The 19,106-nt window shown below is 34.2% G+C and overlaps 1 protein-coding gene across 13 annotated transcripts in view; it reads right to left on the bottom strand.

The window, feature by feature from the left end:
- SGCE (sarcoglycan epsilon) overlaps window positions 1-19,106 on the bottom strand; it is a 72,186-nt gene that overhangs the window by 33,753 nt on the left and 19,327 nt on the right. For 11 of the 13 annotated variants that reach the window (XM_025380354.1, XM_025380358.1, XM_025380359.1 and 8 more), the window contains 4 exons: window positions 11,730-11,852; window positions 9,934-10,091; window positions 4,736-4,808; window positions 181-379 (listed from right to left, as the gene is read on the bottom strand). In XM_025380354.1, coding sequence (XP_025236139.1) covers window positions 181-379; window positions 4,736-4,808; window positions 9,934-10,091; window positions 11,730-11,852 — 553 coding nt within the window. The remainder of the gene's footprint in view (window positions 1-180; window positions 380-4,735; window positions 4,809-9,933; window positions 10,092-11,729; window positions 11,853-19,106) is intronic. The other 2 variants (XM_025380356.1, XM_025380357.1) reach the window with 1 other exon arrangement.

Here is a 19,106-nt window from a genome sequence, read left to right as displayed (position 1 = left end):
AACCATTAACACGATATCTTTGTCAATATAGAAAATTACTAGTATGTTCATATCTTTACAATATCTATTTCTTATTAAAAAGAAAAATGCAATAGACCATCTTCCATCTATAATAAGTTTGATAAGATCACCATATTTAAAAAATCTATATTTAAGGCAATGAGATAAAGGTCTGCTTACCCCTCCTTCAGGTCATTAATGGGAAGTGGCACCCTGCCACCCCTGTCTAGGGCTGATGTGATGTTTATGGCATTCAGGCGCTCTGGCTGCCACACATTTTTCACTGCCCCAAGAAAGTCTCCAAGAACCTCACTGGCCAACATTTCTTCTACATTCATATTCTTAATGAAGAATTCTGCTTGATATGGCAACGGGAAGTCTAATTTTGGTGAAAAAGGGCATGCATATCTTTAATGAAGTAGTCTTTTAAAAAGTAAACAAAAGAACAATTTGCAATTTGTTGAGTTCTGTCATAATCCTGGCAGCAGGAAGCAATATTAATACTGACTTTAAAGGCTTTCTGTATAACAGAGGATGTGTCTAAAAACATAACCGACATTAGAAACAGAACTTTATCTACAATATAATAAAATCCAAGGCTCACCAGAGACTCATCAGGGCAATTTATAATCACAGGATTTGGCAAAACAACTAAGAAAAGATAAATCTGCATTTTAAATTTATAATATTACTGATCTTTCGGCAGCATGCTAAAATATTAGTTTTTCTGAAATAAAAATCAATTATATGTCCAATAGGAATTCTAAAAACCAGAACAATTTCACAGTTTTTAATTGCACTATAATTAAATATTCTAGAAAAATTATAAAGTTCTCATGGAATTCCACTTCACATTGTTGGAGATTTGGTGTTTTTTCCTCCACAATGTGTCATCAAAATTTCTCTCTAAATATTTCATGATTCACATATTAAAACAACCCCATGTCAAACTCAGCCTTTCGATATAAGAAACTGTAAATATATATAAAGATAATTTGTTACTCAAATGCTACTCTTCAATTACAAATCATCACTCTCTATATTCTAATTGTTCTCTTATGATAAATAATAGCTTTCTGTTTATTTAATAATATTTCTGTAAGAATAAAGGTTAATTTTTTAAATGCATTTACTATGAGGCAGGCCAAGCTAGGGGACTTAGGTGAATTAGAACATTTAATTCTCACAACAAGAGGGTGAGTAGCTGTTTGTATTTTTCATTATACTTTCCTATGAGAAAGCTTATTTTTAGAGAGGTCCAGAAGCTTATCTCATAATGTGAACTTACCTCATATGATTTTTATCTATGCTAAAAGAGACTGTATATATAAGGTGCTCAGCAGAGCTCCCAACACATAGTAGGAGCCTATAAAATATTAGATGTTAGCTTAATTATAATAATATGAAAAGATTGATTATCTGAATTTGTACTTTAAAAGGACAAGAAAATGCTTCTAGGTGCTACACAGATTTAAAGTCCCCAGTAGTAATTACACTATGTATATCCTCTCATTTATGTCAATAAAATTCATGTATCTGTAAGATATTCCACTTTTATTTAATGAACAAAAAATAAAAATTACATTAAGTACCTGAAATCTTGGTTAACTTATTTCTTATGAAGCATCCTATTAAAGGACATTTGATGCCTGAGATGAAGTCAGAGAAGAAACTATGGCTTCAGAATTTTCAAGAGTTTTCTAGAGTTTGGTCATCACTTTTTAAAGACTTAGTTTTTCAAAGCCCTAATCATACAAAGTTCTTTGCTTATCTCCTATATTGTCACTTGTTCTGCTTACAATTTTGTTAGATTTGCTTAATGTATAGCCCATCTGCAATCTAAAATATATTTCTTCTCATTTATGCAAATAAATTTCCTGTTTTATACAGATAAATAGCTTAATCATGCTACATTTATCTGCATACCTAGAAATAGTCATGCAGAAATGTGTTATGAAAAAGTTTCTTGGCAATAAATAATAAAATATTTATAAATAATATCAAAGGCAGCTTTTGAATATGCCACAAGTCTAAAATCTATTCATTTCATTCAATGTTTTTACATTCAGTTTTCTTAAAAAGTATCTAAAACTTTTTTCTTATGATCAGTGCTACTTTTTGGAGAATTATTATCTGGCTTTTCCTGTTCCATGTGATCCCGCTTCATGGCTCCTTTTCTAAGACCTGCTGCAAAGCCTGTGGTTGCCACCACACCCCTCAGAGGCTCTGAGCTGGGCAGCTGCCTGCTATCTACCCATCCAAGAGCTGCTGCCAGGACTCCCAGAGATGAGTCACAGCAGCTTTCTAACTCTGGGGAAATCCCATGCCTGCTATATTTGGAAATCACAGAGGCCAAGAGAACAGTAGGCCAACAGATTGGTGGCAGGCCTCTGAGGCACTAAACCCAATTTAGAGAATCACTTTATGTACTCTCCTTGAGCTTCATGCTGTGTGAGTCTACATGACTAATTTCCCATTAGGTCTCTCAGAACAGGAGACAGCTGGGCAGGGAGTTGGACAGAGCATGATTACCCTGATATACAACTTTTGTTATTTCTTTTCCTAAATCTAATCTGGGATAAATAACATGAGTGTAGGCCATGCTCAAAGATGTACATCCCACTGCACATTTCTTTCTAGACCAGCAAGGACAAATGCATGGACTTTAGTGCATGTGGTTCAAATAGGTTTGGGCCACTAACCCTACATAAAAAGCAAAGGAACAAGCACTGCCTGGAGTAATGGTGGAGGGTTCTAAAACCTGTCTTCTACTCCTTCTCACTAGCACACCTTCCAAACCCCTTATTTAGACAAAGAGCCCTACTGCCAATTTTCAATCCTACAGTTGTCTAGCAGTCTTCCATTAGTATCTACTTGACCATGGGTCCCCATATGTCAACAACAACATCTATTGAGATGCCTTGAGTAATCTGTATCTACAGCACTGAGACTACATTTGAGAAGGAAGAAGTTCAAATTATAGACCAAGCTTTCAGTTTGTAGGGACTCTCACACCTGACAGAGTTTCAAGTCCCTTTGAGAAAATAATGGTGAGGTGAGATGGTCCAAGGCCACTGTAGTATAACTTTATAACTATAATGATGAATTCCCAAGGAGGAAGTAAACTTTTCAATTATTCTGCTCATTAAGTGTATTCCAATTCTACAGGGCCAGCTTAGACAGCATGCAAGCATCCAATCACCACTGTAGTCAAGAACAAAAGTCTCCCTGATCCAAACATAAATACCTACCAAAAGCCTTTGGGGAGTGGGAGAGTGAACAGGGAGTCTTCTGTCCAGGCCCACAGAACTGGCACTTGGACTTGCTTTTCATATATGAAGGTCATTTTAAATTTTAAACTTGCACATTTGTTGTCTACAATTGATACTGGTAAACTCCTGGGGGAAAACATTCACTTAAGGGGGTTTAAGTCTTCAAGCAATCTCTCCATACATATGTTTAATTTTACAGGAATTCCTTCTTTTATATAGTGTAAAAGTAATTTTTAAAACAGCCTTGACTGCATTATCATTAATTCTAAATTAGTAGGTTCTGATAAAATGTTTGGTGTTTGCTCATTTGTTTTTAGTTGCACTAGTAAATAGCAACAAAAATTCCCCTATCAAGAATGCACAATTGTTTTCTTGTTTTTAGAGGGAAAAAAATTCTGGATCTGTTTCCCTCCTGTCATCCTCATAAATGATATCTAACATAGGGAGGATTATTTCATGATTTATACATTTCAACAACAGGCCAGGTGTGGTGGTTCGCGCTTGTAATCCCAGCACTTTGGAAAGCCAAGGCAGGTGGATCACATGAGGTCAGGAGTTTGAGACCAGCCTGGCCAACATGGTGAAACTCCATCTCTACTAAAAATACAAAAAATTAGCCAAGCATGGTGGCAGGTGCCTATAATCGCACCTACTCGGGAGGCTGAGGTAGGAGAATCGCCTGAACCCAGGAGGCGGAGGTTGCAGTTAGCTGAGATGGCGCCATTGCACTCCAACCTGGGTCACAAGAGCAAGACTCCATCTCAAAAAAAAAAAAAAAAAAATTAACTACAAAGTATTTGGCGGTATTTTCCCAGTCAATTGATTTTAAAAAGGTCAAAATATTTGAGAGTGTAATTCTGAGAATAATTCCTTATCCCTAACCTTCAAAATTCTTAGGAAATCACTTACAATTTGAGCATATGAAACTTTAAATTGCTGAAAGACTCTACAAATTACTAATACACTATTAATTATTTAGGAAGGAAATTGTGCCCTAAGTTATGGTTTATTTGTTCTCCAGAAACCCTACATTATCACATACACTTATACTACTACCTACAGTAAGTTTTTAAATAAATAATAAAAGCAGTTAGTAATTTTTTTTTGAGACAGGGTCTAAAGCTGGAGTGCAGTACTCCAGCTTTAACTTGTAGACTCCTTACTCCATACTTATAAGAGAAATGCTATTGTTAGTCCCATTTTAAGGTGATGAAAAAGGATTAGAGAAATAAGAAGACTATCTGTTTGGCTTCCTATCTGAGCTTTTCATCATCATAACACACCATAATATTTTATAACAAATTAGATATTGCTTAGTTTTCTTTTCTACATCTTATTATTTCATCAGTTATATTAGGTATATGGCATTTTAAAATTCTTAACTATATTTTATGTAGTTATAAAACATAATGAAATACTTCTTGTAAATAAGGAAATGATCATCAACATATTTTCATACATACCTTCTGCAGACATTATATTAATTATCAAATTATGCCTTGCAGTCTCAAAGGTGCGCCTATTGTAGGCAGTTATCTATTATAAAAGGAAAACCATATTAAAGAAGTGAAATGTTCTTTGTAAAATGAAATTCATTAAGGATTAAAATGAAAAAAATTGTCGTTCTTTCCATTTTCATTATTTGTTGATACACTTACAAAATAATCCTTCTCTAGGCAATGAGAACTCAGAGCTTTTAGCAATATTATGGGAAAATAAATAATTAGTCAGGTCTATTTAATGTACTGAAACAAAAAGTTAAAATCAGAAAGACTCTTTCATAGAAGGCCATTAAGCACTGGTAGCAATGCAGATGCATCATTAGTAAATGGATTAACCATTAAGAATTACTTACCGGTGATGTTCTTTCAAAAAAACAAACAATAATTTTTGTACTTTTAAATGGAGTTTAAGAATTATAATGAAAAGTACACTTTAAAACAAGCACATCTTTGTGTTTTTTGCATTTAATTCTAAACTGCACCCCAATCAGTCAAAAAATGTCATAAATAACCCTTTGGAAATCATATCTCACTTACGATGGGAGTAAAGTAGTAAGGATCAGAGTCCATAAAGGTTATGGAACATGCTCAAAAACACAAATCAATCCCTTCATACGGTCAAATATTAGTAAACATTTGCAGAGCCAATAGACTTACATCAAAGTCAATTCAGAAACAGCCAGTGCAAACAACACAGAAAGCAAAGGCCAAAAACAGGATATGGTTTCAAAACTTAAGGACTATTTAACTTTATAACAGATATTAAATCATTCGGACACGTCTGCAGTACCTCAAAAAAAAAAAGAAAAAGAAAAAGAACAAATGATTGTGTCAAAATCTTAGAATCCCAGCACTAACCTTCTGGCAATGATTGCAGCTGGAGGTGACACTGAGACAAAAAAGTAGGATGAAACTGATTTCAACTAAAAATAAATATCTTGTGCATTTTAAAACAAATATCAAAGATTTTTATACATTACATGAGTGTCAAAAAAATAAGTTGCAGTCATTGAAAATACTAAGTTAGAATAGTAAGAATTTTGAAATAAATAATTCCAAACCTTTAACAATGTTTAAAAGGTACATATTTTGAAAGGCATATTACTCCATAAAGTTAAAAGAAACTCTCTCTCCATGATTTGTCAAATTTCCATCATATTTAATTATTTCCTTGCTGCTATCTGTTGGGACACATGATCAATTAATTTCACACCAAACATTAAAATTAAGACTAGCCATTAAACAAACTAGGAATTTTTCCTCAAATGAAACATACAAAAAATGCTAACTAGATTTTGTTGAGAAACTTCATCATTTGAAAAGTTTACCCTGCAAAACATTTAATCACATTTTCAATAAAAAGTATAATCCTCTACTATTTGTTACAATATCATGAAGCTTCAGCTCAGAAAAAGATAGATTTTTTCAAATTAATAGCAACATTTTTATGGGTAGCCTTCCCTTAATCATCACAAATTTCATTATTATAAGTTTCATAAATTCCAATAAATGTCTTTATTTTTAAATAATGCAGACTATTGAAGGGAGTGAAGAATATTTTATATCAGGAGGAAGAATTTTATTATCTGATTTTTATAGTTGATGCTTAATTTTAACAGCTGTATCAGAATGTAGTCCTTCTATCACTTCCAATGAGACATTTAATTGCTGTAATATCCTCAGATTTTACTTATTATGATGATGTGAAGACCTTCAAAGCAGAAGAGTATGTGTGTGTCTATGTGTGCATGCTTTATTTTTATTCTCCAATTTCTAAAACAGAGCTGATCTATTATAGACACTTAAAATTTAAATATTTCAAATAAACATCTACTGAATGAAGGAAATAGTAGACTTATATGATTAAATATTATATATTTAAGATACAAAAATTCTTGACTAACTTAATAGAATATTTTAAAATATCATACCTGTTACTATAAATGAACGTAAAAATGAGCTATTTACAGATAAATCACTACGTTATATGAAAGATATGGTAAACTTTCATTTTTATCTTTTTAATATATTTTTATACATTTTCATAACACTGAATGTTAGTCATAAAGTATATAATGAATGCACTCACAATAAACTCTTATGAAACCATCTCAGTACATGTGTTTCACTCCTAGCCTAAGCCCTTGTCTCTCCCCAACCAGAAGTAGTCATTCTGGATTTGGTGTTTAACAATCCATTCATTTAAAATACAATTTTATTATAATTGCATGAATGCTTAAAGCATATGGTTTAGTTTGCTTGTTTTTGAGCTCTACCAAAATGGCAAACTATTATATGTAGTCTTCTAGTACGTTTTTTTAAATTGAACATTGTGTTTAAAACACTTATTCATATTGCTGGGCAAGCTTAAGTTCACTGTTGCTCTGAACATTCACTGTGTGAATACACCAAGATTAATATATTCTCTTGCTGATAGACTTTTGGGTCTCTATTGTTTTGTGGCTTTCCAGTGTTGTGCTATACAAATGTTGCTTGATGAGCATGATTGTACATGTCTCCAGGAGGGCATTCGCAAGTGCTTCTTTGGGGCATATTGCTAGAAGTAGGACTGCCATATCATAAGGTACAGGAATACTCAACGATATGAGATATTCAGTACTGCTTTCCAAAGTAGTGAAGCCAACTCCCACATCCACCTGCAGTGCATTTTACTGATGGCAAAATTTTCATTGTGATCTCCATCTGAATATTCCTCATTACCCATACAAGTAAGCTACTTAAGTTTATTGGCGTTTGTGTCTCCTCTTTAGTGAAATATCTGTTTCTTATTAAATTGCAGGATTTCTTTATTATTTTAGATGCTCTTAGTCAGCTACATGTATTGAAAATACCTTCTCCCAGTTTGTGGCTTGTCTTTTTAAATCATGCTCTGGTTTAATGGTTGATGAACAGACATTCACAAATTTCATATAGTGAAATTGATAAATTTTTTCTCTTAAAAATATTTAGGTCTTACTGAAATCCTTCCCTATCCATAGGTCAAAAAGAGATTTTTCTACATTTTAATATAATTGTTTAAAAATTTGCATTTTACATGTAATCCCTAATCTACCTAGACTTGAGACCTGGCATATATTCTGTTAGATATATTCCTAGTACCTCAACATTTTTGTTGCTATTAAAAATGGTATTTTTAAAAATGTGTGTTTTCTCAATACTTGCTATTCATGTATAGAAATGCCACAATAATTTATACTGATGTCACAGTTCACTGCTAGCCTTTAAGATTCTTAATGGTCTACAGACCATTTATATCATTGATAGTTTCCATTTCTTCTTTTTAAATCCTTATGGATTTAATTTCTTTTCCTTCTTTACTGTACTGGCTGGGACCTCCAATACATTCTGTAATAGATTTATCAGACAGAGTCATTCTTGTTTTGTTCCTGAATTTAAATGAAATTTCTCTAACATTTTACTATGAAGAATGATGTTCGCTATTACTTTTGGTAAAAACTGGCAAATTAAAGAACTTCACTTCTATTCCTAGTTTGCCAAGAGCTATTTTTTCTTATCAAGAATAGGTAGTAAATTTTAATAAACACTTTTTCCATAACTATCATGACAATTATGCTGTTTTTCCTTCTTTAATCTGATAATGTGGTGAATTACATTTATATATTTCTTTTATAACTTTTACTGAATATTTTAAAAAATTAATTTGACAATAGCTCAAACTAACTTGCTTCTTCTAAGTACCTGTCTATCTTATAGCTACACTACCTTAAGGAATACGATTTATAGATAGAAATCACTGAACGGTTAATACAAACTTCAATTCCAAATGAATTGGCCACTGTGGAAGCTCACATCCACAGTACACAGCTGACTAAAACTTTGGAGAAAGATTCATAGTAAGTAATCCTCTGAAAGGATGTATAGTTTTAGTTTATACATCCATTCATTTTTTTAAAGTATTGTATAAATTCCCACTAAAGATTCAATGTAACAACTGTTTTGTTGCTGTTAATTTCTAATATCTCCCAGCTAAGATGCTAGGTGCTGGTGAGGACCTGATGAATGGTAACACTGCCATCACTTCTAGAATAAAGGCTAAACACATCAGGATGGCTTACAGAGCCCTCAAAGATCTGCCCCTACCAGCATCAACACCTCCCATTCCCATCATTTGCCTACTGGGGTACATCCTCTTCCAGCCACACTTATTATTCTCTGAGACCATGTGACTTTCCTTATACCTCCAAGATTTTGATGCGTTGTTTCTTCTGCCCAAGACGGCCTTCCTTCTACTTCGTGAAGTAAATTCTTTACTTTGCATCAAACAGCACCTTCTTACTATAGCAGTTATTACAGTGTGGGCTAAGTATTTGTTTGCATCCCAGAATTGTAAGATATGGCAAGACTCATCTGTTATTTATCATTCTATCCCTATCACAATGCTTGGCACATAGTAGGGGTATATAAGATGTCTGTTGAATGGCTATATTTCAATGAACATAAAACCAGAATTCAAAATACAGAGCAAATAAGTCTATCAAGTCTGCAATTATTTTCTCAAATAGAATTCATATTATAATAACCTATTTCTTTTAAATGTCATGACTTTTTTCACAAATTTAGACTGTCATTTTAATATAAAAGCTGAGACAAAACTTTATAAACAGAAAAGAATGGCACATTTCCAAATGTTATCTACTGTGTTTCCATGCACAAAATATTAAAAACCACATCAGGTAACTACAGTTTCAACACTTAAAACTCACATTACGGCCGGGCGCGGTGGCTCAAGCCTGTAATCCCAGCACTTTGGGAGGCCGAGACGGGCGGATCACGAGGTCAGGAGATCGAGACCATCCTGGCTGACACGGTGAAACCCCGTCTCTACTAAAAAATACAAAAAAAAAAAAAACTAGCCGGGCGAGGTGGCGGGCGCCTGTAGTCTCAGCTACTCGGGAGGCTGAGGCAGGAGAATGGCATGAACCCGGGAGGCGGAGCTTGCAGTGAGCCAAGATCACGCCACTGCACTCCAGCCTGGGCGGCAGAGCGAGACTCTGTCTCAAAAAAAAAAAAAAAAAAAAAAAAAAAAACACAAAACTCACATTACTATATATATATATACACACGCACACACACACATATATATATGTATAGTTTTGCTCTTTCTAGGGGTAAATTACCTCAATGATTGTTGGCTTCCCCACATTTTCAGCTGTTGGGGACCCATATAGGACTCCATCACTATATGGTGTCCTTTGGATATATCGAAGCCATCCAGGTCGGTCTGGGTAACCCATTAAATTTGTATTAAATGTTATGGGATCATTACTAATCTCACCTAGATAAGAAACAGAGAATTAAGACATAAGACAGTTATTTTCACACATGTTGCTTTGGTAGTTTCAATCAAAACATTCTGTCTAAAATTTTTTTCTTATTTTGTAGCCAACTAAATACACACATACAAAACCCATCTGGGTATTTAAATTAGGGCTCCACGTTAAAAAAAAAAAAAAATCCTTTGGGTTGTTTAATTTGTCTCAAAATCTGATGCAACAAAGAAAGCAGATTCATACAATTTTCTTGGAAATATATTTTTGGTCACCAAACAGTGAGATAGTTCTGCCAGTGAGACAACTATCTTTCAGGAAAATTCCCTAATCATGCTGATGTACTCATTCTTTTCCAAAATATTCCATTCATGAAACGCTGGACACTATCATATGAGTATGAAAGATATTCCAAAATTGTAAAAGTCTCATTAAAAAAATGTAATTTTAAAACACTGGAGGATAGGATGAAAAAGACATTACAAATCCATAACAACTGTACTAATGACAGCATATATTAATCATAAGCAATAATAACAGCATCATTTATTAGCACATTCCCTGGCCCTGTTAAATGCTTTACAAGCCGTATTTCATCTATTTTCACACATACCTATGAACCTACTACTAGTATTAGCCCTGATTTTATTGATGGAATATGTAATTTTCCACATTAAGTTGCTTCTCCATGGTCATATTAAGTGATGAAACTATAATAGCATTTAATCCTGGCTGACTCCACAAACTACACTCTTAACTACAGGTTTTTCTTCTCAAATGTTATGGCTGCTGCTCAAAAGTTTGAGCCATATAGTTTTGCAAACATGGAATGCCTCATAAGAAAACATTAAAAAAAAAATTGATGAAAAGACTATTTCTTCTTGAATACTATTAGGAACATGGTTAACTATATTGTGGGAGAGTTTTCAGGTACAGTATTCATCATATAATCTTCAAAAAGAATAGTTATATCAATTCTAATGCTAAAAACATTCTTATACAATATAATTTTCATAAAATTTGCTTTTATTTTCTGCTTAAGGAAGAGTTATAACGATATGTTTTCTCTTGCTATTCTTTGTATACCTTCGTTAATTTGATGGCATTTATGATCATTCAAAATAACATATTTAAGCCAGTAGTGAATTAAATAAGACTTCATAATTGGTATCACTTAAAAGGAAAAATTAATCTCCATAATATTATTAAGGAGTTATATGAAATTATATCCTATTGTAAAAGCTTTTTAAAAGCTCTTACCTAACGCCATTTTTCATTCTCCTCTACAACATATGCATAGTTTTCCAAAAATGAAAGTACTATGTGAGAATCTAGGTCTTAATATAGAAAATCGTAAGTTTACAGCTATAATCATTTCCATGTGAATATAGGTAGATCACTTGTCAGAGACATAAAACTCAAGACTGAGAATCCAGAAATATGGTTTCTTTAACATTCAAAAATAAATTATTTTTGTCTGTAATTAAATTTCTAATCTGAAAATGAGAAATGTCCTACAACAATTTATCACATTTAGACCATTTGAATTAATGTTAATGATATTTTATCATATATGTCTAGATTATGCAAATTAAACAAAAAATTTAGTGCGTTAACTACTTTTTTTCTCCTCACAAAGAACATACCAGGTTTTGGGTAAGGTGGAAATTCCCCCTTAAAATATTCTCTTTCCAAAACATGAACAAAGAGGACACCTGCTGATGGGTATACATTCCGATCGGAGTGTACCTTGGAGAAAATAGTGTACACTGAAAACAAAGAGGAAAGATAAGTAACAGAAAGACAAATAATGAGATATGCCCTTGATAATTCAGCTTACACTCTTTATAAAGAGGGGTCTCACTACGTAGACATTTCTGGAAAAATTGAAGCAACATGCAAGGAAACTGTTAATAACAATTTGTTTTAAATGGAAGTGATTTCAGGACAAAACGGAAAAAAAATTCTTTTGATTTGTGTTTACAGGCTTTTCAAACAAAGACAAAATTATGCACATTTGATATTTTAGACCATTATTAAATAATGAAGCTATCCAAAATATCTTTTGGTAATTTCTTTTTTATTTGAGGTTATTACCAACAAAATACATCATAAGAACTGACCAGCTACAAAATTGCTTCAGATGTTTTTCTTCTTTCCTTTTTTTTAAAGCAAAGTACACAGAGTAATTTTTAAGTGGTAAGAATCCATACTATACTAATTGTTTTCTAGGCAAAGCATGTCAGACTATATAACACTATCAATAGGTATAATGTGGTTTTTATGTATACTTATAAAAATGCATTGGATACTTTTTCTGGGAATTCATTCCTCACATCCCTCATAGACATGATTTATTCAATTTTCCCTGATCTTGATATTTAGTAATTCAAACAATATAATCTATTATATGCTGCATCCTAAATAAGCAATAACAATTACATAATAAAATTCAGGCCAAATAATTTATTGAAGTGAAATACGTAAATTTCATGATTTACCAGTTACTTAAGACATACGAAGTGAGTACATTAAAATGGCCAATTATTTTGATTAGTTTCCACCTATTGTTTTTGCTCTGATAGCATCTTCTCCACTAACACATTATTGCCGTTACTCTCATCACATCTGCAATCTCTTTTGGGTTTCTATTTTCCTGATTGGCTAGTGGCTGCAATTTTTAGACAGATTAACCCTATCAGGCCAGTTCTTTCTTTTAAGTCATTGATGGATTTGTAAATATGGTAATTAACCTTAAGAACCCCAAGGCTGCTCACTCCAAGCTCACAACTTACTAAAAGCCTTAGATAGCAAGATCACTGAACTACATTTTTCAGCACAAAAATAAAAACTCCCACAAAATGTTTCTTTATCTGTGAAAACTTGTCCCTGCAGTTCAGTGGATAGCTCCCAGAAAGGGGGAACTGAGCTAAAATATTTGGCTCGTAGCTTCATATATCTACAGCTTTACTACTAAAAACATAACTTCAAAGGCTGTGTAACAGAGGGAAGGAAGCTACAAGTTATGTTTAAACTAGGTATGTAGAGAGATCTATTCTTTCCTGATTTGTTTTGTACTAGTATTCATAAGTGATCTTCCCCTGTGGCATTTACAGTACCCAACTTCTACTCAAGAACAATGTACTTACCAGCAGGAATAATCCCATTCCCCAAAACAAGAATGAATGAAGCACAGAAAAATAGTAAAGATGAGAATTCTATACATTTTTTTTTTTTACCAGTTTGATACCACAATGTACCCTGAATGTGAGGTGCTATGGGGAATATGAAGATGAAAGAGACCCTGCCACTGCTTTCCAGGAGTTCACCATCTGGTTTGGGAGACCAACATCCACCTAACTAGGTATTATCCCAGAGGTAAAACTGCTTTGGCAACACCTGGAAATACGGGAGGAGCAATTAAAGTTAGACAGATTTGGAAAAGATTTATGGAAGAAGTGGAATTCAATATGGCTCCTCAAGTACTACAGTAGTAGGATTCTGAAACTCAGAGATGTGGAATTTCGGCAATTCAGCAGTGAACATATGTGCAACATACAATACTGGATACTGTGGGGGCCTTTCAGGGAAGGGAATTAAGCCAGTAATGCTGGATCCTGGGGTAAATTTAAGGTAGGGGGAGGCAAAACTAGGAAGAAAAGAAGAGTCAAAATAGGGAGTTTTGAACTCCTGCTAAGAAGTCATTTCACTCTATATATCAAAGTATTTAAATTCAGGATCACAACCTTACATCCCAAGCAGAGAACATTTCAAATAATCTAAAGGAATCTCTGGAGTTTATCTAATTATCTAATTTATTCTTTCTAGAGATTAAAAATACCTTGAAGTACAGCACTAAGTTTTATTTACCTTGCTATTTTCTCGGCAGCTAGAAGAGAGTCTGGTATATTTGAATAATTGTATCAATGCCTATGGAATGGATACGTACATTCTAATACAAAGTATGGCAGAGGCAAACGCAAGTTTCCTATTAGTGAACTAAATATATATAATACTTACAGAGGTAGCATTCTGTAGATTATCATCCTTCATTGACATTATAAACTAATAGTCTCCCTTAGTATTTGCTGCTATAAGGTGGTAAAAGCTAGCTTACAAAGCAAAATGAAAGGTTGTTCATATTAAATAATACTGAAATGATTCCATTTTCTACATTGCCCTCCACAGGTAGCGAAGTGGAACCATTAAAGAAAGGGTACCTGCCACTCCATATCATCTCACTTCAAGAACTTGCATAGAACATCTCAGTTTCTGCTTTTCTAAAAAACATTTCTGTGATCTACAGAGCCAAGACACAATCTACCATGGCCCTCCTGGGTTTGAAGATGACAAGCACATTTCTTTATTCATGTGTACTCAATTGCCTTTCAGCAATCTGCTGAACTGCATACTTGCTGGTCAGTTACCTTGGCAACTCCACAGTAAAGGCTGCTTCACTTTAAGTATAGTATGCCATTCACTTTGAGAAAAACATGATACAGATGTATGACACATTCATCATCTAGAAATGGAAAATGACTAAGCCACTATGTTTTGTTTGTAAAAATAATACTTCCTTTCTGTAGCATCAGTTTAAATTACAGGCACCCACACAACATTTTAGAGCAGTGCCCTTTGCCTTTCCCTTTCGCATTTGTTACTTGCAAAACAAATAGCTCTTCAACAGAGGCAATTTGGGCAGTATTTACACCTATGCTTCCTTTCAAAAACAACAAATGACACAGAGAATTCAAAGCTATAGGTTCTTGTTCTAAACATGAGCCATATAAATAAAGCTGATGGGGTCTGCTCCAACACCCACAGAGGCTATTACTAACAGTTAACACATGTTGCACTCACATATGCCTAGGCAGTACTCACAAACCATAAGCTTAAAGCATGTTGTTTTCCTTAAGAGCAAGTCTTGAAAATCAAATTTAAACACTCTAAGAATCCACAACACTAAGATCTAAACTCTGAAATATACATGTGTACAGTGCCATGCTAATTAAGCCAAGGTAAGAGGGTCTGGCCTCTCTGTGTATCGCATGGTTTTGCAATCTTCTACGGCTGCAAATCCATTACCTCTGCAAACATATGCCACTAGATATAAATGAAACTGGAAACCTATGGGTGGTTAAATCCATGCAATTCTATCACCAGTAATGGGAAAAACAATGAAACCAAAAGTCCAACCCACAAGAGGTCAAAAACACCATCTCCAAATAGCAAGGATAGCTAGATTTACAAAGATTAAAAACTTCTGAAGACAGGTAGTCATAAGGAACAGAATTTTAAAAGTAATAATTACATATCTGAGTAGAGACAGCCAAAAGGGTATGTAAGCAAGTAGCTGGGATCATTATCTCGCTCTCCCTAAACATAGCCCCAATGTCTCTCATCACCGTGTTACCAAAACCTTGTTCACAAAACTGTTATCTGTATGTTTCATTCACAGGTATAGAATCTGCAGCCATTTCAACAACTGTATATTATGTGACAGCACAGAGCCCAGAATCAAATAACAGACCATGATAGCAGTAGCAAAAAAAACTGGGACCTCATGCAAGCTAAACAATGTCTTGTTTTCCTTTACTAATAGTCCAGTGGAAACTTTCTCTCTCCATAATGAAAATATTAGGGTGTGCATGTGTGCTTATTACAATTACCTTCAAAGCAAGTTTGAATGTATTTAGTAAACATTAAATTTTGAAAGTATTATGATGGTATGTTGCTAATGAATCCACAGCACATAACTTCACAATTCTCACAACGATTATTCTTAATGGCATATGCATAAGCACAGGCACACACACAGCCCCTTCGCTACAAAAATGTCCAGAGAACACTTGCCAGCCCTTTTTCTGCATCACCAAGAACACTTACATGGCTATAAAGATAAAATAACCACTGAGTATAAGACCCTGCAAGTCTGAGCTAGTTTTAAATCTTAAAGTCATCTCTCTTGTGAAATCTTTGAGAAGAAAGTCATAAAGTATTGTCGATATTTATGTCCAGGTGACTTTTATTAGGTAGCCAGTATGTTTAGGTCTCTCTTACAGATGCTTTATTAATAAATTAATCACTGTAAAATGTCCATTTATAACATCATTTTCTAATTTTTAAGGTTTACAAGGATCTAGTAAAATCTCAGTTTCCCAGAACCCCATGAAATGAATTGTTCCATGGAGCTGATTTTTCTGAAGTACTCTGCAGTTGATTCTTTTTCATGACGGTACAAGATCATCATTTTGTACATCAATTGTTGCACTCTGCTCTATTATACGGTGATACCCGTGCGGACTGTCTGGTTGCCTTGTCATTTACTGATCATACTGTGGGTCCCAGTCTGCTAATGCTTTTTAAGGCTGTGTGTTTTACAGATTTGTTTTATCCTTTGTAGACAAGTTGTCAGCTGTCATTTCTCATTGCTATCAGTATGTTTCCTGTAGCAGTTTCTCTATCCCCTCTAATTTGCTGTTATTAATCAGCTACAGGTTTAGAAACCAGACTACCAAATGAGGCAGGGTTGCGCATTAAAGTAAAAGCAAATGCGTACTGTTTAACGCACATAGGGCTCTGCTAGATGTAAAAGACAGGAGCCTGCATTCGCAGCATCTATTTTGGCTGCTGAAAGACTCTTTTGTGGCGTATTTCCTGGTTCTTAGTTGACGCAGTACACTTCTGAATAGATGATCTTACTATACTTGAGAGAGAGCCATTACTTAAGGTGATGGCAGCAGAAACTCTGTTATAAAATACATTCACAAATAAATAGGTGTACAATTGAAAGTCTTAATTCAACCCATATATTACATAACCATGAACTGTCAAATAAAAAATGGATTGAATGCGTTTTATAAAATAATTACTTACATATTTGATGTGTGGGAAATACACTGCATAATTTAAACAAAGAGATCTATGAATTAAATGATCTATTGCCCTTAGTTATAGCAAAATCAGCCTAAGGTACTATAACACAATATAATTAATAAGTAACTTATTAATAAGCAATTAAAGTCTATTTCTAAAAGCATTTCAATTTTATCAATTTGTTTGTCACATGAAGAGTTTGAAGATGGAAGCTATTCGGTGGGGGCAAGCATCACAAAGGTGTTTTAACTGAGTTCAAATTACTTAAATATGAGAGTATATATTTCACAGCTGGGAAATTAGCTGTTTAAGCAATTTGAACTTAGTTTAAATATTGCCTTAACAGTAAGTATTATCTAAAAAAAAATTTTGGATAAGAATAATTAAGAAGGTTTTAAGGTATGTTGAGGATATAAAGAGAGTATTAAATAGCCACCGATCTGCTGTACCTTTTAAATAAATTGTTGCCTAAGCAACTAGGTATGGTCATCCCTGATAATTAAAAATGTTAAGTACCGACAAAAAATAATACTTCTTGTCTCATATTTTATAGTTTTAACATCTAAAAACTCTTTATGAGATTCAGAGTCCCTGTATACACAGAAATTGATTACAAGAGGCAAATCTCACTTGCTGTCTCTGCATCAAAAGAACTCATTTCAAGGTTTGCATAGCCTGATACATTCATGGATTCCTTTCTAATTTATTTTTTAACATGTTACTACAGTCAAATTGAAATTTAATTATTAAACCAGATAATTGCTGCAGAGAAATATTTTAAGAGATATCAATATCCAGCCAGTTACACAACCTGTTTTTGTTTTTGTTTTTCTCACTAAGATTTACCTTGTGTTTTATCAATACAACTTTATGAATGTTGGCTTTGAATCAAAAGCTTTTCTCAGCAGTCTGCCCTTCACCTTTGAATTCACTCAACATCAAAGTACTGCAGGCCATTCATCTGGCATTGGCCAGTTATTGTTTTTTTTCAGTCACAGATAGTCCATGCCTTGGCTGTGGAATCCATCACTGGGAAGGCATTACAGTGTCTTTGTAAACTTCATTTCTCTAAGAGATATGGCCACTTTTCTTTACATGAAGTAGGAGAGGAATCTATTACTTGAATCTTCTTCTACAAAAAAGCAGAAGAGTTTCTTCATGATATTTTTTTCCCAACTAAAACCACTGACTTTTAGTCTTTCCAAACTGGAACTAAACATCTTGATTATTATGTGATTTCATGTGTGTGTGTTTTTTAAATGTCAGTTGGAAAGAGGTTCCATACCATTGTTAATTGGTGATCAGTAAGTTTAGTGTCATAGTATGCTACATTGAAAAGAGCTTTATATGTTATCGTGTCTGGGCATGCCAAATATATTTCTTTATTAAGAGACAGATCGTAACATTATTTCCTACCTGCATATGGCCTCTGCCTCCTACTCAACCCAGGATTCCTGACAGTTACTAACAATCAGAGTTTGCATGCATTTGCTCTCCTGGAGAGTTCAGTCTCTCTATTATCTATTTTATAGATAACAAAATTGAACCTACAGGGACTAAGTGACTGCTTCAAGCCTATGGAACCCATAACGAGAAAACAGAAAAAAGGAAGGGTGTGTTGAAGAAGCTGATGGCCCTCAGCTTGCTCAAGTAGGTCCCCTACTCCCATTCCAGGGAAAAAAAGAAGAGATTCCATAGTCCATATCTGGAGTATTCTTCATTACTTTTGTAACCACTTACTGGGTGCTGAGGTAGAATGATGTCAAAAGTGTTGTTCCAAGGCATTCAAATTCCTTGGAATCCTATTTACAGAAGAAGTACCATCCTACCACTTTAGCTAAGAATTGGAATATTCTTTGCTGGGCCCAGTGGCTCACGCCTGTAATCCCAACACATTGGGAGGCTGAGGCGGGCGGATCACCTGAGGTCAGGAGTTCAAGACCAGCCTGGCCAACATGGTGAAACCCTGTCACTACTAAAAATACAAAAAACAATTAGCGGGGGCATGGTGGTGGGTGCCTATAATCCCGGCTACTCAGGAGGCAGGAGAATCCCTTGAACCCGGGAGGAGGAGGTTGCAGTGAGCTGAGATCACACCATTGCACCCCATCCTGGGCAACAAGAGCTAAACTCTGTCTCACAAAAAA

This window comes from Theropithecus gelada, chromosome 3, assembly GCF_003255815.1.
Source record: "Theropithecus gelada isolate Dixy chromosome 3, Tgel_1.0, whole genome shotgun sequence".
Taxonomy (NCBI): Eukaryota; Metazoa; Chordata; class Mammalia; order Primates; family Cercopithecidae; genus Theropithecus; species Theropithecus gelada.
This window is presented reverse-complemented; position numbering and strand designations above follow the sequence as displayed.